We start from the raw sequence: 22,275 nt of genomic DNA, 5'->3' as shown, positions 1-22,275 counted from the left end.
TCTCAGGCAACCCTAGTAACTAGATGGCCTTGAGTGAGAGTCTGAGCGGTTTCCCTCGGGAACCAGATGGCTTAGCACGGTTTTGATAAAACCAGACACGACGATCCATGAATAGGAGAATCATTACTTGTGCACTGCATACTGATGTATGTTTGAATTTCTTTGACTTTATGTGATGTTTTTGATGTGTGGACAATGCTTGGATTTATGGCATGTGATAGTCCATTGGGGCTCCAAACTACCTCGAATACCTAGTAGACGCGAATAATGCATACTTGTTTGTTAACCAGCTCTCGTGTCTAGTTTTTGCAAAAGGTAAGTATGCATTTATTATATCTAACACATGTGACAGGCCATGAGGATGTACCATCAAGAACAAGGACCTCGATCAAAGAAAAGGCATAGAGATGTTGCCAGACGAGTAGAAGGCACCACATATATGGGAAAAATCAGATGCACAAGCTCACCACATGCGGCTAGTACCTTGAAAACATATGGATGTACATGATGTACTTGAAACACATGGATATTCATTGAACATATGGATGTGCTTGGAACACTCGCAGTCCGTAATTGAGGACAACTGCGATATAAGAGGGAGTGAATGTACCTATTTGGCCCTCCTAGCTCTATTTCACATGATGAAACCCATGCCCGGACACATGGGAACATGGTTCATAAAGCTGGCACTGGAAAAACACCAATCTTGGTGAAAAAGGTGGGATGTAATGGTGGAGATAGGGAGGGATAAGTCAAGAGCTGAAATGTGGCCGGAGAGGTGGTCCTCATAGATGTGGTCAGGATCATGATGGAAATGAATCCAGGTGAAGGTGGTGGTAGGGGGTGTGGGTGTGGGCAGTAAGGTGGGGCATGAAATCGTGAAAGAAAGTAATATGTGGTCAGCTAGTATGGGGGGGGAGGGATAGTGAAGTCTGGGATGTGTGGTATACCGTATAAGAGCGGGAGACCCCATGAGGTGATACACCGTACTAGTGCCTCTCCCCCATGCGGAAAAGATGTGAGGTTGTCCGACTACAGCCATCTGGATAGCCCATTATATATAAGCAGCTCATGCATAGCCCCCATCCCCAAGAAGTGTCTACCATATGGTGTTGCATTCCCCATATCCTAGTTGGCCCTCTGGAGGCCCATCTCAACCAAGTCTATTTTTGACGACATAATGGCATCTTCATGGAAGTCATATGTCTGCACTTGTTCCCCTTTTGTCCATGCATTAAACTCTCCTAATAGGAGGACCTCTCCTTGTTGGGAGAACTCTACAATGTCTGCAAATAATGGTGCATATGGAGTCTGCCCTTTCTCTATCAACTAGCATGCATATTCTGATTTCTCTGGTGGGAAGTAGCATACTCCAATATGCATCACTCTCAAGCCAGGCCTGGCTTATCGCATCCACATAAAGCGAGCCTCCTCATCATGTCTAACCATTGTGAGCATGCCTCTCAAATGAGGGCGGAACAAGCATGCCACCACTCCCAAGCCACCCACCCCCCCCCCCGCCCCCGCGGTGGTGCGTGTTTGTCCTCTAAAAGCTGACTCCCATGTGTAACCCTCCACTTTGAGTAGCCCTCTCTCAGGGCTTTGATGCGTTTCTGTGTAGAAGATAATGTGTGTAAGTCTCTATGAAGGCTCCTGTGTCTGACCATAGAGTTCCATTGCAATTCCATACTCCCATCTTGAATGCACCTGTGGTCTCATAGACCCCGCACCGTCATGTGGAGCTATCCATGATGATGACTCGGTCATCACGATAAACAGCCCATTTTCCTGCCTTGTGGGCTTCCATAACCTGAACTATCACGGCTTTCCTATGTTCCACCTGTAGGGGGGTGAGGTCATCTCCAAGGTACATTTTGGTGGTTCGGAGGGTGGCCCTCTTCTTCAAGAATGCCAAACGGGACTCCATATCTTTCAACTTGAGGAGGAGAGGCCTCTCCCTCGTCAAGTCCTTCCCGGCTCGCCAAGCATCTACAAAAGGGTGTCAGTGAGGACCATCTGACTGCATAAAGTCTCACCGTCCTCTTTTGGTGAGTTGCCCGTTTGCAAGCCTGTTACTCGCACATGTAGAGCCCTAGATTGGCGACCCTTCTCTTCCTCAAGCATGGCCGTCATGATGAATGTGGCATTTGGGGTGTGGACTGTTTTTTGCTTTTTCACAACCTCAACCCATTTGGAGGTTTCTCCAACCTCCTCTTTAGTTGCTTCCATGTCTTTTCAGAGGCCTGCATGCTTCTCCCGAAATCCTGATTTGGCCTCTTGAATCTCTGCTATGATTGCCTTCTTAGCCTTCTCTAGTTCGCCTCAAGTTTGGCATTGGCGTCTCGCAACTGGGCAATCTCTAGAGCAAGAGCTTCTTGTGTGGCTAGCTCTCCTTCCTCTTTGCCATACTTGTGCATCTCTTCCTTGCATAATTTCATACATTTCTCCATGCATGTAGCCAAGTATGCGTCCTTCTAGGCTTCCATCTCTTGTTGCATCTCATCTTGCAGCTGTTTGTACGAGAGAGTTAGGGAGAGAAAGACAAAGCTACAAAGAGAGAGAAATTACACAACTCAATGATGTGACTTATATTACTTCAATCAAGTACAATGCTTTTATAGACTTAGAGCCTCTCTTGTATGACATCATTGCTTAGGTTATTACAAGTATAATATCTAGATATTTTAGTGAACCACTCTAAGAGTGGGTTCACACATACATAAACATGTAGCCCTTTTTAGAGGCTTTTCATACACCTTTATCCTTTTGTACTTGGATAAAGCATGTTCTCCAACACTCTCCCTCAAGCATTATCCTAGTACACACTTCATTTAGATAAATCTATATGCATGTGACATAGTTTCACTAGAAGTTGTATCTGGTTCTATCCTTGGGAGTAGAGTACAATGGTAGTCAAGCCACCTTCTGCGAAGTAGACCTTTAAAAGGCCCATGAGTCTTCATACTTTGCAAAGTTTGCATCTTATTTGCATGTTTCTTCATCTTCGTGTGTTGACATTGGCCTCTTCTTTCTTGTGAATAAAATTCTTCTCATTGTGGCTGTTTTTTCCACAATGTTTGCGAGGCTCCTTTGAATAGCAGTCTTTCTCTACATGATTGTGCCTTCCACACGAGAACACTTTATACCTTTGAAGTTCTTCTTTGTGAAGGAGTTGTCTCCCTCTGCTTTGTTCTTAATCTTCCTTTCTCCTTCCTTGGAGGAGGATATGACCCCTTCCAAGGTAAGATTTGGTAGGTTCTTCAGTGTGGTGATGAGGTTCCCGTAAAGCTCTTCCGGCATGAACTTTATGAGTATTGCAAGAGCCACATCATCTTCAACTTGTACCTTTAGACTTGCAAGCTAGTTCATTAAGGACTTCATCCTATTCACATGAGTATCAAAGCTCTCATGTGGTTGCATCGTAAGACCATAGAACTCTATCTGCAAAGAAACTTTGGAGTTCTTTGTATGAGCCCCAAAAGGCTTGTCCAGCCTCTCATAGGCTTCTTTGGAGGTTGGGAGATATGCAACATGGTGTATACAATTATCAAACAGGCCAAGGGCTATGAGGCCAAAGGCTCTTTGATATCTACGCTTCCATGCTTTCTGAGTTGCATCTTCATTTTCGGGCATCTTCTCTTCCCCTTCAATGAAAGACCAAAGGCCCTCTCTCATGCAATTAAACTTCAACTAAGTCTGCAAGCTATGGAAACTTTCCCCATTGAACTTTTCAATGAACATGTGGGTAGCCATGATATGCTATGAATCCGGGAACGTCTTAATAGAGGAGAGTTTCCAATGTGAGTGTCTAATCCCTTAGATATAATGCCTTGCAAAAAATAGGGTTTCCAAAAATTAGAATTTCCAAACAAGGGGGTTTTGATCACTCATGCTTTAGCAAGCTATAGCAACACTTCAATGCTAGATTTGCACCCTCAATTTAAAAAAATGATAAAGTAATTAGCGTTAATTACTCTGATTAAACAGGGTTTGCAGAAAATGAAAAAAGCCTCAAATTGATTTTTTTTAAACTTTCTTGACTGATTACTTCTGACGATTTGAATCGTGCAATAGAAGTTGATACTGCAGGTATAATTGGTCAGTTTAAGAGTGTATAGCTGTCGAGTGGGGCTGCTCTGGACTTCTTCGAAGAGCTGGTTGTTAACAACATCAGAGTGGTCACACAGCATCATCATCAGCATCAATCAGCAACAGTAGGTGGCATCAACAGTTGGTGTCGTTGTCCAAAGCTATAGTAGACGGGGGCGCCTCACAATCTTGAGTCTACCGTGTCAATGGGGATGCCTGGGCAGATGCGCTCACGGCATCGCCGCAATGAAGACCAGAGGCAAAGCTTCTAAGATGATGATGGCAGGTGTACTAGCCAAGGTATAGCTCTCATACCAATTATGGAAGCTATGACTCGCTATGGGGGCTTGAAGGCAAACATGGCTATGGCATTTGATTACAGAGAAGTAAGGTAGAGAGAGGGAGATAGAGTTAGAGAGAGAAAGACAATGCTTCAAAGAGAGAAATTGCACGACTCAATGATGTGACTTGTATTACTTCAATCAAGTACAATGTTTTTATAGGCTTAGAGCCTCTGCTGTATGACATCATTCCTTAGGTCATTCCAAGTTTAATTATTAATATCTAGAAAATTTAGTGAACCACTCTAAGAGTGGGTTCACAGTGCACAAACACATACACATGTAGCCCATTTTACAGGCTGTTCACACACCTTTATCCTTTTGTACTTGGATAAGGCTTGTTCTCCGACAAGTAGGCCTAAGTGTAGGGCACCAAACATAACAATTTAAGTCTATTCCGAGTTAAAAGCTGCGTAAGTTTAGGCCAAAATGGGATTATCAAGTTGGCTAGTCAATACACATCCTATTTGATGCGGACTTGCTTTCTTCAACTCTAGCAATTTTCTGCTTTCTTCGACTCTTTTAACTACTTTCCTCAACATTTTTCCTTGAGTGCAAACGTTGGGCATCTTGATCTACAACTTCAGCCCAAAAATAATGAGGCATCCCTTTCTCATTCATCAATGCACGGGCAACTTCTACAATATGTATGTTTTTCCTTTCTGCAACCCCATTTTGTTGCGGGGTGTACCTCCATGGAAACTACCTCTTTATCCCGTGCTCTCTCAAATAGTCATTGAATCATTGGAGAAATATTATCCAAGGACTTGTCCTATGTTCCACATGAGCCCGAGAGGGTGATCGATTTCAGGGAAAGAGATTTAAGGAACAAGTTCATCCCTAAAATAAGTGGAAAGATAGGGTGGAGGAGGACTCAACTTGGGAGTCATAAGCTAGTTTGAGTAAGCACTTCCATAATTTCATTTCAAAGTAAATTTTCAAAGACGGACACTTAGGGACCTAATCCAATGGAGTTAGGGCACCCCGGGATTAGGGATTAGCAAGCAGATACTTGGCTAGGGTTCTTGGATTGATAAAATAGGCTTAATGGCTGTTTATAGCACGTTAGCTATTTATGGCGTAGTTATCACTATAGAAGTGAGGGCTTGGAATATTATATGACACCATTGTGCAGATGCACACCTGAAGGTCTGGCTTGGACCAAGAGAGCAGACATTGCTCATGCCGTGCACATGGTGAGTACGCAGGTTGGCGTGTCGAAGGCCTTCGGACAGGCTTCGATGGTATGAAACGCTAGAGTTAAACATGGGCTGTGGGATTGTGCAAGAGCCCTAGCCTTGGCTCAAGGGAGATCGGTGGATGCCGATCTCCCTTGGGATGCCGATCATGATCGGTGGATGCCGATCATGATTGGGATGTAAGCTAGCCTACTACCTCATGATTTGATTTGGTACCAACCATATTTTCACTTGTATTCAGGTCATATTTTGGAAAGGACTTCACATGTATGAAGCGGATAGTGATGGCATCGCACTCTGGCTTACACACTTCATGTTCATTGCCATCACAGCATCTGCCCTTGGAGCCCTGACACCCACAATGACTAGAGGTGGAAAATCATAAACAGCATCGCGGCCTGACAAATTTGAGCACTCTACCTCTACAGAGGGTTGTACTTCTCCAGTGGAGGGTTGTGGTCCCCCTTAGGTGAATGTCACCAGCCTGGACATTTCCCAGTATGAAAGGGGTCTGGTGGACTCCAGGATGTCTAAATATTTGGAAAGTACAAGCTTTGGGAATGGGGGATTATCCTAGAATACAAAGGACCACACTCCTAAAATTTAGAAGAGTTGCTATTTTTGGCCCGACTCCGATGGAAATTCTATTCGCGTCATTACATCTGGAATTGAGCAGATAACAAGAGATGGCAAAGTGCCTATGACAGAATGTCTACCAGTTGGGATATTTTTAGAGATAAAGTTTATGGAAGGACCCATCTCTTAGATTGGGACGTGGCAAGAAAGTGGACCAAAGTGAGACAAGTGGCCTGACACTTGTTAGAAAGTGGATCAAAGTGAGACAAGTGGCCTCACACTTGTCACTTCAGCTATTGTGTGGCTCTCCACTTGTCATTGTAGCCTTCTCTTGCCATTTTAGCTCATGGGAGGCCCAAATCTATAAATTGGAGCCCTCTCTCTTCATTAATAAAGGCTCTCTTGCTGCACACTAGCCTCGTTGAAGGCTTCCCTAATGATGGCTACTCTCTTTCTCTCTCTGCTTACCTTTGTTGCTGGAGTTTTCCTCCCAGATGTTATCCATTAGGAGCTCCTAGTACCGTACTTTTCCTCATAGTTATTTCAGTTTCAATTAGTTGTTTTTAGCTTTTCTTACACAGACATTGTATCAGATCCACCAATTGTTGTAACCTTTTTGGTCTCATAGGTCATTTTGGCCTTTTGAAGACGTTAATATATCATTTCATTTCATTTCTCTCTTGAAGGCTGCCCATGAAGAATACCGGCTGTTGGGGACTGTTTTGGAGGCTTCCATCACGAAGAAATACTGAAGGCAAGGGTATTTAATCATTTATTATGATTTCTAGCCATTGTACTTGTTGTACCAACCCTTGTACTTGCTATACCAGCCACTGTAATGGCTGTACAAGCCCTTGTACCTACTGTACCAGCCACTGTATTGGTTATACCAGCCCTTGTACTATACCAGCCATTGTACCAGCTGTACCAACCACTGTACCAGCTGTACTAGCCACTCTTCTGGCTGTACCAGCCCTTGTACCAGCTGTACCAGCCACTGTACCTACTGTACCAGCCACTGTACCTATTGTGCCGGCTGAATGGAGAGCTGAACCTGTTGTACCAGCTGTATTGCATGAAGACCCGTGGTTTTTTGGGGAAGAATCAGTACCCACACGGAGGTATATGGATTATATTATTGGCTCGGCATTTCTACAGCCTATGTTCCGGCTTGGTTGCCTCGTGTTCGGCTATGTTATGGCATTTGTATATGGATAATCCGGCATCTCCCATGGGGAGAGTAAGGCCCTCAAAGCTTGTACATGATATTATTCTCCTTGGGTAATAAAATACTCCAAGGGGGAGGTCGGCCCATTCCGGCCTCTATGCGGTGTCACACGTGCAAGCTCCACTTTCAGCATTTGTGGATGTTTTGTCCAGCTTTTATGTCTTATGCAAAGTGATGATGGATATGTGTTAAGGTTGTGCCATGTTTAAATGTTTTAATATGCATTGATGGTATCAACAAGTGTGTCAAAGACCCTAGTCTCCTCGGCACCGTGAGATACATTGGTATCAGAGCATAGGCTTTCTTGGAAGCAGAGGCTTTTTTATGTTTCATGCAAAGTGATGATGGATATATGTTAAGGCTGTGGCCATGTTTAAATGTTTTAATATGCATTGATGGTATCAACAAGTGTGTCAAAGGCCCTAGTCCCCCGGGCACCGCCGCCGCGAGTTACATTGGTATCAGAGCATAGGCTTTCTTGGAAGCGGAGGCTTCCTTCTATCAATAAGGAAGAGAAAAGATCTCAAGTGGGGACCACACTTACCATTGCTGTTAAGCATGGCCAGCCGCTTCATAGCTTATGAAGCAAGAGCATGAGCAGTAGACAGCTTGTTGATCTAAGGATTTATGAATTTACAGAATTTTATCGTGGAAGTGTGGAGTTGGCTTTATGTGCACACGTTTAGCACTCTTTCCATATGGATATTGTGGATTATATTATCAAGCTTACAAGCAAGCTATATGGAGATATATCTCAAGATATCTTAAGGATATGGTGACGAGATATTTCTTTTGGCTTCATGACCAACCTGGCAAAGAAAAGCTGAGTATACTTTGAGTTTGCAAAGTTAGTGCTTTTGCTATGAAGTGTTTTTGATGTTCACTAACCCTTGTATAGCTATGCAAGGAGAAAGGTGTTATTATTTGCCTTGAGATGGTTTCAGGGAAACATTGTTTATGGCTCCCTTTATTGGGATGGATTATATCTATGGAGATTTCTTTCTTGGACGAGATTTATATAGATATTGGGCTTCACAAGCAATTTCTATGGACGAATCTGTCCAAGTTTATAGAGAAGAAATCTTTGGATATCTCATGGATATGATGCTTTTATGGATAAAGTCCACCTCTACTCCAAGGTGTGTGGTTAGCACAAAGTATGTGGTAAGAGTTATGGTTGGGAGGCCCAAATCTATAAATTGGAGCCCTCTCTCTCTTCATTAATAGAGGCTCTCTTGCTGCACACTAGCCTCTACCACCGTTACAGGCTGCCCTAATGATGGCTACTCTCTTTCTCTCTCTCTTGAAGACTGCCCATGAAGAATACCGGCTGTTGGGGACTGTTTTGGAGGCTTCCATCGCCCGAAGACATACTGAAGTTTCTGTACTTGCTGTACCACCCATTGTACCGGCTATACCAGCTTCTATACTTGCTGTACCTGCTGTACTAGCCATCGTACCGACTGTACTTACTGTACCAACCACTGTATCGGCTGTTCCAGCCATTGTACCTGCTATACCGGCTGAATGGAGAGTTGTACTTGCTGTACCATTTCTATTGCATGAAGACCCGTGGTTTTTGGGGAATAATCAGTACCCACACGGAGGTATATGGATTATATTGTTGGCTCGGCATTTCTACAGCCTATGTTCTGGCTTGGTTGCCTCGTGTTGGGCTGTGTTATGGCATTTGTATATGGATAATGCGGCATCTCCCGTGGGGAGAGTAAGGCCCTCAAAGCTTGTACATGATATTATTCTCCTTGGGTAATAAAATACTCCAAGGGGGGGGTCGGCCCATTCCGGCCTCTATGCGGTGTCACAAGTGCAAGCTCCATTTTCAACATTTGTGGATGTTTTGTCCAGTTTTATGTTTCATGCAAAGTGATGATGGATATATGTTAAGGTTGTGGCCAATTTTTAATGTTGTAATATGCATTGATGGTATCAACAAGTGTGTCAAAGGCCCTAGTCCCCCGAGCACCACTGCCGCGAGTTACAGTACCAACCCTTGTACTTGCTGTACCAGCCACTGTAATGGCTGTACAAGCCCTTGTACCTGCTGTACCAGCCACTATATTGGCTGTACCAGCCACTGTACTTGTTGTACCTACTGTACCAGCCATTGTACCAGCTATACCAGCCACTCTTCTGGCTGTACCAGCCCTTGTACCAGCTGTACCAGCCACTGTACCTACTGTACCAGCCACTGTACCTACTGTGCCGGCTGAATGGCGAGCTGAACCTGTTGTACCAGCTGTATTGCATGAAGACCCGTGGTTTTTTGGGGAAGAATCAGTACCCACACGGAGGTATATGGATTATATTATTGGCTCGGCATTTCTACAGCCTATGTTCCGGCTTGGTTGCCTCGTGTTCGGCTGTGTTATGGCATTTGTATATGGATAATCCGGCATCTCCCGTGGGGAGAGTAAGGCCCTCAAAGCTTGTACATGATATTATTCTCCTTGGGTAATAAATCACTCCAAGGGGGGGGTCGGCCCATTCCGGCCTCTATGCGGTGTCACACGTGCAAGCTCCACTTTCAACATTTGTGGATGTTTTGTCCAGCTTTTATGTCTTATGCAAAGTGATGATGGATATGTGTTAACGTTGTGGCCATGTTTAAATGTTTTAATATGCATTGATGGTATCAACAAGTGTGTCAAAGGCCCTAGTCCCCTCGGCGCCGCGAGTTACAGTGAATGTTTGATTCTTACCTAATAGCAGGATGAAAATGAAAAGTAACCCTTTGAAGTGCCTTAAATATTCATCCTTTCACATTTACAGCTTGGACAAGTGTTTACCTCAATCAATGTACCTCTAAAATGAACACACCATCCATATTAAAAACTTAGATGCGCTAATACTCTAGTCCTCGTTCGGAACCACCTTGTAAGCATCATGTTTGCTCCTTGGGTGAATACTACCAATGTAACTAGGTATTCGAGCAAGAAAGATAAGAGCTCAAGCTTGCATTGCACCATCCATTTCTGCTCTTCCAAAATATTATATTGATTTAGTATAATTCCAGTCTTTGAACATAACCATACTAGAACCCTTAAATATAGGTAGAGATCATCTACATGTTCAAGATAGAGTGTGCAGCCAGAAAATGACCAATAAGATAATCGGGTGATTTAAGAAACTCGGTTGCTAGTAAGCTGATGCAATCCACTTGTCTTGTTCTAGAGAAATTACTATGTAACATCGGACCAGGAGTCTGGAGCTCCCTCCTTGCCTTCGCCCCCCTCCCCCCCCCCTCTTTCCCCTTGCGCTGTTCGCCTGGGCCGCCCCCCGTCTCCCCCCTCTCTCTCCTCCACCTTGCCTTGCCCACCCCACCCTCTTCCCTCGGCGCACCCACCTCATCCCCTCCCCCCTTTTTTCATGTCCTCTTCTTTGTTTCTCCACCTCTCTCCTTTCTCCCCTCCCGTGCAAGTTGGTGCTTCCAAGCTTCTGGGATTTTTTGCTTTATTCGGCAAGCTTCAGCCTATTCTCGTCTTTGCCCTCATGAGGGCTCCATGGCAACCACTCTGTCATCCCCGACCAAGGCCGTTGTTGCTTGCATTTCCTTCTCCGAAGCGGATCTTCAGGTTCTCACCCCACGACTCTTGCCTCACTTGAGGCCTCCACCCTGGTCTGCAAAATTGTTGGTGGTTGTGGCCGCCCTGCGCGCGGACAACTCAGGGATCTTTTACAGGCCAGCCTCATTGGAGAACCTACAAAGATCACCGATATTAACCGTCTAGGGCACGGATGCTACAAGGTGGAGTTCGACTCGCCATCGGCGTCAGACCGAGTCATGCAGCTGAGTCCCCTTGCATTGTGTACGGCGCAACCCTTCTTTGCACGGTGCACGGTGCCAACACGGCTTCAATCCAACGTCTAACCCACTGGCTAGCGTTTCAAGCTTCCCAGTGACAGTTTGTTTCCAAGGCCTGAGGAAGGAGTACACCAGGCCCCAACTACCAATGACCCAACTGTCGATGAGTGGCGAACGGTTGGCCCGTGCCCGGGCCGCTAGACGACCACCAAAGCCGAGTGCCACCGCCGTGCGCGCCAGGCTGGCACATTTTAAGAGGATTCAAGTCTACCAAAGAACCGTTATGAGCATTTATCTCAACATTTTCCCGTTGGTGACGTGCCCTCTCCAGTCTTGGAGTGGGCCCCTCCGGCCCCACCAATATGGCGACCAATCCCTCGTCGAGATCCCCCCCCCTCCCCCTCGGACCCCCAGTGTTCTGAGCCGCTGGCCGGCCTCTTTGAGCCCCCGGCGGCCCCCTCCTCGCAGCTTTCCTCTCCGACGGATCTCCCACAGCAGCACCCCTCCCCGGCCTCTCCGCCCTCCCTCACCGCCTCCCCCCCTCCTCCCCCAGCCTCGACACCAACTTTACCCGCCGCATTTCACTCCGCCCCACCTTTATCATCCGAGAGACGACCCCCCTCCCCACACACACAAATCTGCCTCTCCACAGCACTCTCGTCGCCCCCCAACAGCCCCTGACCCGGAGCAGAGGCAGCCGGCGGGATCCCTCTGTTGCTTGATTCACCGATTTTCTGAAGCCGATAGAGATGACCATTGCCTGGCAGGCCCTCCCTCAGGCTCACTTTTGGTGCTTGGGCGGTGACTTTAAAATGATAGAGGCAGCAGAAGACAGACTTGGAGGTGGAACGGCCACAATTTCAAGAGCAATGTATTGAGCCTAGGAGGAGATGATTCTTGCACTCAGGGGACAGGACCCTTGGCATCTTCTAGAGTTTGGGCGTAGCCCTGGGAGCCTTTGCTTTCTCGAGATCAGATAGAAGGAGCACCGGCCCCAACCTCTCTAGACTAGACAGGTTTTATGTTGATGAGTGGGCTTGTAGCCGAGGGGGTATGTTTGGTATCTTGGCAAGCACTTCATTTTCTGATCACGCCCCGGTTATTCTATCCTTAGAGGACCCCTCGAGGCACAACAAGCATGTGAGCTCGAGGATTCCAAACAGCCTCATTCAGGACCCCGAGATATGCAGCAGGATAGAGCAGATATGGGCAGGATTGGACTTCTTCTCAGGCGCTGCAACGTGCACATGTGAATATGTATGTGAAAATGGATGTGAATGTGTATGTGAAGAATGGATGTGAATGAGTATGTAAAAGAATGGATGTGGATGTATGTGAAAGAATGGATGTGGATGTGTATGTGATGTGATGTAAAGAGATGTGATGTGACATGAATATATGTGGATGTGAAGTGATAGATATGAATGTATGGATAGATGTGAGTAGTCGTACATGTGAATGATTGGATGGATGTGGATGAATGAGATGAGATGTGTATGAATGAGATATGATGTGTATGGATAGATGTGAGTAGTCATACATGTGAATGATTAGATGGATGTGGATGAATGAGATGAGATGTGTATGAATGAGATATGATGTGGAACAATGTGGAAAGACGAGAGTTCGTTATAGAAACTGTATTTATGACCTGTTTTTAAATGACTGTTTTATGTCAAAAATGTTGGGGAAGCATTTTGACCGTCTTGTGACTGAGGTCGTGGAGACCTATCTGATAAAGTTGCAACAGTTGACGGAGAGTCAACGGAGGACGTCTCGTGTAGCAAGGTCGGCCGAGGTCTTGACTAGCCTCGGTTCGATTTAAATGGTAAGCTTCCGGTACGATGGATGAGGGACTAAGGGGGCTTAGTGGAGATCAACAGTTTCTTGCAGGAGGCAGCCCAGAGCCGATTGGAGGGTTTCAGGGAGCAAGAGAGGAGTCTCACGAGGAGTCTTGCCTCTTTACAGCGGCTACAAGAGAGGTCCCCCGATAGAGCCAATGGATCGAGAATCAGCTTGTTGCCACCTGCATGGAGATTAGATCCATAGAGGAGAGGAGGGTGGAGTACAGGTATCACGCCAGGGCCTCTTTCTGGACTCAGGCAGGAGACAAAGTCATACTGGATTTCTTTGAGATAGCCGGCCCCCACAGGAGGAGAGACAGTATTCGCAAGTTGCGTGGCCAGGATGGAGCTATTGTTTCAAATCCCCCCCAGGTGAGAGCCATCACCACGGACTATTTTCGGTCTCTCCTCACAGATGCCCTAGTATCTCCACAGGTAGTGGACGCACGTGAGAGAGTCTAGCGGCATCTGAGGGAGGTGGTTCCCCCTTCTCTTCGGTCATTCTTATTGACACCATTTACTGCTGAGGAGTTGGCATATGCATTGGCGGCAATTCCCAGGGGTTAAATGCCCGAGGGCGGACGGGCTTCCAATCTCTTTCTTTCTTCGCCCCCACTGGGACCTCATGGAACGTGGCCTTCGAGCTGCCTTCAATGAGATTATGATCACAGATGCCATGCCAAAGAGGCTCTCAGAGGGCTTGATTCACCTGATTCCCAAGGAGGGTGATGACAGATTGGAGATCCAGCAGTGGAGACCCATCACTCTTCTAGGGACAGCCTATAAGATCTTGGCCAAGGCCATCAGCAGGAGACTTCAGCCTTTTCTCCCAGATTCGATCCACAACAAAACTGGCTTTGTTCAGGATCGGAGCATTCTGGACAACATCTTAACCTTCTGGGAAGCGACAGCTTCGACCAGGATGCGGCAGCAAGACCTCATTCTACTACTCCTGGACTTTGAGAAAGCTTATGATAGGGTAGATTGGAGCTATCTAGAGGGCACAATGAGCCAGATGGGATTCCCCATGGAGTGGATTCGTGGAGTCTCAAGACTTTACTCAGCCTCACACAACCAGGTTCTCATTCAGTGAGCCCATGGCGCGAGATTCCCCCCCTCCCGCTAGGTTAGACAAGGCTGTCCTCTGACACCTTACCTCTTCCTATTCCTCGCCAAGGCCATGAGTAGTTTTCTCTCCGCCCAGGAGACCGAGCTTCAGGGATTGTGTCTTCCTCTCCGTATGCAGCAAGAGTTGCTAGACTCAGAGTTTGAAGACGACACAACAGCTTTCCTTGCAGGAGATGTGGGGAATCTCCAAAGATTTGCGGAGGCGATCGAGATTTTCTGCTGCGCATCAAGAGCACAGATCAACTGGCACAAGTCGTCTGGTTTTTGGGTAGCTCAGCACCCGTCCCAACTTGGCAACTAGTTGAGGCTTTCCAGTGGATCCCAAGGAGCACTCCAGTTCGTTATCTCGGTTGCGAGGTTGGCATTGATCTCTCTCCCGAGTAGCAGCTTGCCCGACTTCCTCTAAGTATTTGGAAGAAGCTTCCATATTGGAGCTCGGCGAGGCTCGTCCTAGCAGCCAGGGTGGTGGTGGCGAACCAGGTACTTCTTGTCACCATGTGGTACATCACTTCGAGCTGGGCCTTTTCTTGGGCATGTATTGACCAGGTACAGCGATTGATCCGGAACTTCTTATGGGCCGACAACGATGGAAGACCCAGCCAGGACCACGGTGGTATGGAGAGTGATCATTCAGCCACGTCGCGCGGGGGGGGGTAATTGGGCGGAGTGCTAGGCCTCATCCTACCCTACTATCCAGAGTCGTGCTCTACTAGGCAAGCTGATTGTTAGAGGCCTCTTTCCCAGTGGTGAGTCCTGGAAGGATTTCCTATTGGCCCGGATTTCAGCCCGCACTTCGAGTCTTGGGGGCCCTTGGCCGTAGAGTACCAGATGGATCTTCACAGAGATGCGAGCCCATGGATTTAGCACGGCTTTTGCGGGCAGATTTGCAACCAATTTACTTCGTGCTTGGGATCATCTTAGGCCAACCCTCAGACAGAGAGGTCCAGTTGCCTCACAAGAGCAGCTTCGGCAACCTTTGGTCTGGAACCCCTTGTCCGTTTACCTAGTGGCCACATGTTAGGGGCCCGACCGCATGTATCTTGGGACGCCTTGAGCATGGGACCAGCCAGGTCTCTTGGAGATAGGATTGCCCACAAGCAATTTCCCACGGAGGTGCAAGAGAGATGCCTAACAGGGATCCAGGGTAGAGATAGGCTCAACATCGACATCGACTCAGCTATCCCTCAGGAGTGGCTGACTCCTCCAGAGCCGACCCCCCCAGTGTGGCTAGGCGTGTTTACCAGACATAATATCCTTGTGGCAGTTCACGGAGCAGATGAGGACAGTGGTCTACTCACTTTTTCTACTGGATCCCATGGCAGACTAGAGAGATCTGAGCTTCCCTTGGAAGATTTCAGTGGCTGCACCTTCTTGCAGAGGGTGAGGGTGAATGGTTTTCGGGCACAGGAATGGCACATTGATCCAACACCGGCCAAGGTAGCCAGGGAGAGATTATGGTGGCTATGGATATGGGAGTGCCGAAAGCGCCTTCAGTGGGACCCGGGAGAGCGGACTTGGCATGATCCATTGGATCAGGAGGAGACTCTCGATGCCCCCTTCTTTGCATTTACTACGCGGCTAGGCCGCACGATCTAGATGCCTAAGATAGATGGCACACCAGCAGCAGCAACACATTGGCAGTCTCAGGGCCTCTCACAACGTTTCCTTTCAGATTTCTGGAAGAGACTGTGGGACAGCTTTCTACCTAGGAAGATCACCCTCTTTCTTTGGTTGATGGCACATAGGAGTTTGGGGGTCGGTACTTGGCTGGCAGTTGGAGGTCAACCAACAGCTTGCCCGTGGTTCGGCCACCCCCAGGAGTCTCAAAGACATTGCCTTTGGGATTGCCTGAAAGTTCAACAGATTTGGCAGAGGATTCTCTGCATCTTTGCTATGGACAGAGCACCAACCCGGATCATTACATGGGGCACGGTCGCTTGGGCCACAAAGGCTGGAGTGGTCAGGGCTTATGAGGAGGATGGGGAAGGGCTAGGCCTTCAGGTCTCTCACCATCGTATTGTAGCAGTACCAGTCACAACCCCACCTACAGGCGACTGGCGGTCAGGCTCATGCCAGAGATGGGAGATTTGCAGTAGCATAGCAACCTGGCACATTTGGCGTGCTAGATGCAGTGAGGCCATCGAGGGTACCCACACTCTGCCAGGTGAGACCATCAAGAGCATATGGCTTGATATCATTCACACCCTCCACAGTCAGTGGGGGAAGTTGCACAGGTTCTGACCACATGCAGAAGCGGCGGGAAGCTTTCTTGAGACTTTGGAGGCCCGGCCCTTTCCTCACAGATAGAGGCGGTGACCCCATTTGGCATTACGGACCACCAATGTAGTTGGATGGAGCTATTGTTTCAAATCCCCCCCCCAGGTGAGAGCCATCGCCATGGACTATTTTCGGTCTCTCCTCACAGATGCCCCAGTATCTCCACAGGTAGTGGACGCACGTGAGAGGGTCTAGCGGCATATGAGGGAGGTGGTTCCCCCTTCTCTTCGGTCATTCTTATTGACACCATTTACTGCTGGTCCTCAAAAGACCCTCTCACATGATTTGTCCATCTTCTGGATTGCCACTTTCTTTTCACAACATTTGTTGCGTATTTCAATTAATATTTGCATTGTATTCATCCAAGAATGGATTGTCATGAACCTTATCCACACTCTTACCATTGACTCAATGCATGGGCGGACAACTGGCAGGGAAGGCTTGGAACAGGCAAGTTTTTGGCAAGACGCATACTATTCACCTTAAGGTGCTCATGAGTTATGGAAAAAAGTACACTCGGAGGTCATGGGCAGGATTTCAAGATTGTGTTTGATATGATTCTAAGAAAGAGTCTGTGAAGCGGCTGAATTGGGAGTTTCACCTGAGCTAACGCTTGCACTACAAGATCATATGAGTGTGTGCATGGCAGATGAGATTTCATACTATTCACCATTGATGAGCCTTAATGTGCTCATGGTTTAGGGAAAGAGTACACACAGGTCATGGGTGGAAGAGATTTCCAGAAAGCATCTGACATGATTTTAAGAAAGAATCTGTGGAGCGGCTGAATTGGGAGCTCTACCTAAGGCGATGCTTGCACTGCAAGAACATATCAACAGTTCAAAGCCATGTATGTGAGGCCGATGAAACTCAGACACTTAAGTGACATTAGATTGCGTGGGACTGTGCCTGTGTGTGTGAAACACAATGTCTCCACTGTCTCAACAAGGTGCTTTCCAGCACATGCACACGTATAAAAGACGGGTGACCTAGTTTTCAAACTGCTCTAGGAGCTGCCAAGCTACTCAAACAATGAAGCCAAGCAATAGAAAAGCTTCAGAGGATAGAAACAGAGGTTGCACTATCACTTACCAGCAACAATATTACTGTTTGAGAACCAAAGAGTATGCAAAGAGAGTTTATTGACCCAAATATGTCTGCTCTACAGTTCGAAAAAGTGCATCTACTTAATTTACATGACCGACTGATCCTCACTTTGATTACTTCGCTTACACTCAGATAAGCATCATACATCCACTCAATGGTATTGCCTACAGTGCTCGTCTCTCAAGTAATGTGTCTCTGTTTGTAATGTGCAAAAACACGTACAGCTTCATACTCCAAAAAGCCAGCCCTCCTCCGATCATCCTGCATTGTCTCTGTGCCCTGTTCAACAACAAAATATACAAGTCACATGCCATAACTTCATGCATAGCAAAGCCTCAATTCACTAAAGTTTATAAGATTAACACTTGAGAATTTGGCATATTGGTATTACCTTAGCAGCTAATTTGAGATTACTTGGTGCTCCATCCACACCCAGTCCCCATTGCTTGGCCTGGCGTAACTTCAAAAAGCCACTGCTATCATCCTCTTCTCTAATCTGAATTGTATGTTTAGCAGTAAAAGCTGCATTAGATCAGTATTGCATGGGCGAATCAATGAAACCAATGTAACCACCAGTGTATTTGATAATGTCACCAACATAGAGATTAATACCCCAACATAGACTATTCTTTTCTTCAACTTCCTTGATAAGTGATGTACCTTCTGAAGTTCTGCGAGTCGTATTCTGACTTGATTAAGTTTCTCTTCATCTACATCAAAAACTTCTCTTTTCCAAAGGACATCAGATGCTTTGGAGACAAAATCACTTCTGGACTGGCGTTCTCTTAAAAAAGATTCAAAGAATTCCTGTGCCGAAAGCTGATTTCCTGCCGAAACACCAACAGTGGTGAAAGCATGTGTTAAAAGTCCCTTTAACAAAAATTGGTCCAGGGCAGAGTGCAACAAAATGCAGAATTAAAACAAAGCTTGATAGACTCCGAAAATTCGTGCCATGGATGCGACACCTAAGAAACTCAAGTACCCATCTTTGAGGGATGCATATGTAGCAAAAAGAAAAAGGTAAACCAACCACACCTCTTTTTTTTTCTAGGAACTGCCATAAATGAACCCAATAAATTCACTGCCAGGGTGCGAGATAAGTTTCTACACAAGTGGGTTTTAGTACAGATAGTAGGGGTCTGGTATGCTGAATGCTGAAAAGGACAAGTGAAGGGCCACTCTGCAACAAATCCCAAATCTCTCTCTCTCTCTCTCTCTCTCTCTCTCTCTCTCTCTCTCCACATCTTCTTCTATGTTGTGTGTTATCTTTGTCACGAACGATTGCTGAATTCTAAGCATTGAAGTTACCGATTCTTCCATCGAGCTTCCGCATGCAACATTGGTATCAGAGTATCAAGATCAACCAAGCTAAACACTGATTCAGTCCCAGATGAAAGTGCACAGGTCCAAGGCACAGGAAAGTACACAGTACAAGGCCCAAGGAAAGGAACACAAGACATGGAAGAATTCCCAAGAGGTTGGTTGGTGGTGTTCCACAAAACCCAAGGGAATGGCAATCCTGTGAGTCGGGGACACACCAGGAAAGGATTTCAAGCAACGGTTCCAGGGAGGATGATCCTCCAAGGGGTGGAGTGAGAGTGCCAAACTCAATACACTGGAAAGAAGACCAGGACAGTGTTCAGGGACAGTGCAGGAGTGGAAAGGGGAAAGGATGGAACAGATGCACAGATCTTCATCAAAGTTGGAGTGGATTTGGAGACCGGGCAGGGTTTTCAGTAAAAAGGTAGCCAAGAAGGAAACGATGACAGGTCTAAGGCTCCGTGAATAGACAATGGGATGATGAAAATCAAAGACTAGGATTTGGAATCCCATCATCAAGTTTAGCAGAGGGGGATGTCATGTGCAAGACATGTGCAAGCTAATCCCTGACGCGGCAACAGATAAAGAACCAGACTTGAACCTGATTTTGGAGCAGATGTTGCTGATATTGCCACGGAAGGGACTAGTGGAAGACAAGAAAGGTTGTCGGCTAGCGCATGAATGAGTAGGGCGCCTGTTGGCTGTAGCAAAATTGTGGAAATAGTCCAGCACCTGGCCGACCAGCAGTGGGCCAGTCCATCAGTAGTTCCCAAAGCTTATAAAAGGCAATGTTGCTCATTGTTTTAGATCATTCAGTCCAGACAGGAATGGGTCTTAGATTAGCAATAGATTAGGTGTTTTACCGCCTTTGAGGGCCAGCCATGGCTAGCCAAGATGGACCTTTTTGTACCATAGAATGTATGCTCTCTCTCTCTCTCTCTCCTCTCTTCTGCATGCGTTTTGCATCAGCATGTTCCAAGATGGTATTTAGGGCTGAAAGAAGACTCCTAGAGCTTCCACAGCCCCCAAGCCTTGCCCACCAGCCCATGGAAGCGCTGGACAGGTTGTCAGCCAGCCCAAGGGACTTGACCAGGCAGCCAACAGGACCTTTGGGCCAGCCCAGCCACGTGGCCAGGCCAAAAGGCTCCCCAGCAGCCAGTCGGCGAAGTATGGTGACTGTCCATACAGATTGGGCAAGGCTGCCGAGCAGCCATGTTCATGTGCAGGGTGGCCGGCCAGGGAGCAATGTGAAACGCTGAATATAATAGCATTTAATTGCTATAAGACCAAGTCGTGGAGGAAAAAGAACAGGTCAACCAGCTATGTTTAGGGGTATAAATACCCAAAGCATAAATCAGTCATTCTATCTCATTATTCACAAACGGTTGCTGCGTTCCAAGGGCCAGGAAAGCCAACAGAAGGAAGTGCTCAGCCAATGTGAAGAAGTGCAGGTCAAGACCCAGTCTTTATTGCCAATTTTACATCATTCTAATAAAGCGAATACACCATTCGTGGTGGGTGCCCTGCAGAGGGTACACGGGACCCGATTCTGTGTCCTCTTCTCCCTCCCTCCCTCCCCCCCCCCCTCTCTCTCTCTCTCTCTCTCTCTCTCTCTCTCTCCTTCTTCTTCTTCTTCTTCTTTTTCATGGAAATGTGTATGTATTATGTACAGCTATCTACAAGAGCCACATGGCTGCCATCTCAAAGTCGAAAGTCACATGCAAGAAAGGAAGGAGGCTAAGCAGCCCCTGTCACCAAGAATCTAGAATCCTAGAAAGGAGTATCCCATAATGCTCGAATCCATGGATTAACTTTAAGCTGATCAATCACATGTCCCTTGACCATGGAAGAAATCTGCCAGAGCAGAAGACCCCGAATGCGGCCAAGGTGACCACGAATGCCCATCACAGCATCAAAAAAGAAAGCATTCCTAGTTAACCATATATGCCATGCCCCCAATCCATCGGAAGAAGACAAAAATCACATCATGCTCTGGCTCGAGCAATCCACTTGGAGCCTGACCGAAGACCCACATAGGTGCCATCATCTCAGCATGCAGAACAAAATACCAGATCTGAGCCAGATAATCCCAGACACATCTAGCCACTGTGCACTGAATGATCAGGTGACTAGATGTCTCCATAAAGGTGGTGCAAAAGAAGCAATATCCCCTCGCGATTTTCCTTTTTTTGAAGTGGCTTCCCACCAGCAGCCCACTGATTACCATTCTCCATAGAAACACCTTCCCCTAGGATGGCAGCTTAGAGTGCCATCCCCTATCGAGGACTGTCCTCCACCATGTCTTGGATTTCCTCTTATGCCATTCCTTGTTAACTTTATCGGTGACCCATGTTTTACCTTCCACCATCCTATGATAGACATCATTCGCTGTGACCAGCATGAGATCACCAGGCTTCGCGAACATCCAATCGACCCAAGGGACATGTATATCCAGAGGCAAGATATCTCCCATGGGAGCCAAAGTATCCTGTATGGTGGACCACAAGCCTCTGTAATTCCTCGGCACCCCAAAGTACTGTCGTATCCGGCGGAAGGAAAACAACCTCTCCCTAGAAGGGACCAACCCATCTCGAACTCTCACAAGGCCCAAAACAGCCATACGATTCAACTGTCTGCGCTTGCAGCTTTTATTCTCCCAGTGCACCACTCTCAGAGAGAAACAATTCTCCTTGCAGAGAATTCACCCCCAATCTATTATCCGGTGGGCTCCATTTAATACGGGCCAATACCTCTTGCCAAGAGGCCACCAAATGAGTCAAGAGGAAGGAGGAAGGAGCCTTACATACATCGGAAGCATTTATCACATGCCACCATGATGCGTCAATATGTGTACGGCCATAATGCAAGCCCACCTGTTGCAACATATGCCTAGACATGAGCAGTTGGAGGCATAGATCTTGAAGCAGAGTGCACCTACGAGCTACCATATGCACCCTAATGTCTAGAATAGCTGCTCCCCCCATACGCTTGGGAGTGGTGATATGCCCCCATGAAATCCATGTCTGTCTTGGGAGATTCTCCCGTCTTTTCCACAACATAAACCCAATGGGCTGCATGCGATTTCCCGATGATTTCTTAGAGCAAGGAAACAAGGGTAGAAAGTATAAGACCATGCCAATCCCTTCAAGGACATTTGATAAAATTGGAACGATACAGAGAAGACTAGCATGGCCCCTGCGCAAGGATGACACGCACAAATCGAGAAAGGGTCTCTCTCTCTCTCTCTCTCTCTCTCTCTCTCTCTCTCTCTCTCTCTCTCTTCTACGGATGTATTGTAGGGCTAGATACTTACCTTCAGTTCTTTCTTTTCTTTTCCAGACAA

At 46.9% G+C, this 22,275-nt stretch overlaps 1 protein-coding gene and 1 non-coding gene across 5 annotated transcripts in view; one reads left to right on the top strand and one right to left on the bottom strand.

Annotated features, from left to right (window-relative positions):
• Positions 1 to 22,275, bottom strand: part of LOC147627471 (NF-kappa-B inhibitor-like protein) — a 64,820-nt gene that overhangs the window by 8,580 nt on the left and 33,965 nt on the right. For all 4 annotated transcript variants that reach the window (XM_086814372.1, XM_086814371.1, XM_086814373.1 and 1 more), the window contains exons 2-4: positions 18,273 to 18,439; positions 18,004 to 18,108; positions 17,835 to 17,891 (exon numbers count right to left, since the gene is read on the bottom strand). In XM_086814372.1, the coding sequence (XP_086670498.1) occupies positions 17,835 to 17,891; positions 18,004 to 18,108; positions 18,273 to 18,439 (329 nt within the window). The remainder of the gene's footprint in view (positions 1 to 17,834; positions 17,892 to 18,003; positions 18,109 to 18,272; positions 18,440 to 22,275) is intronic.
• LOC147627473 (U6 spliceosomal RNA) lies at positions 22,071 to 22,173 on the top strand. Its single transcript, XR_015268408.1, has one exon. It is a non-coding gene; the product is annotated as a U6 spliceosomal RNA (small nuclear RNA).

The sequence above is a fragment of the Cibotium barometz genome, chromosome 20 (genome assembly GCF_041138505.1).
Source record: "Cibotium barometz isolate CiBa-2024 chromosome 20, ASM4113850v1, whole genome shotgun sequence".
NCBI lineage: Eukaryota > Viridiplantae > Streptophyta > Polypodiopsida > Cyatheales > Cibotiaceae > Cibotium > Cibotium barometz.
The sequence above is the reverse complement of the archived record's forward strand: the minus strand, read 5'-3'. Positions and strand labels throughout refer to the sequence as shown.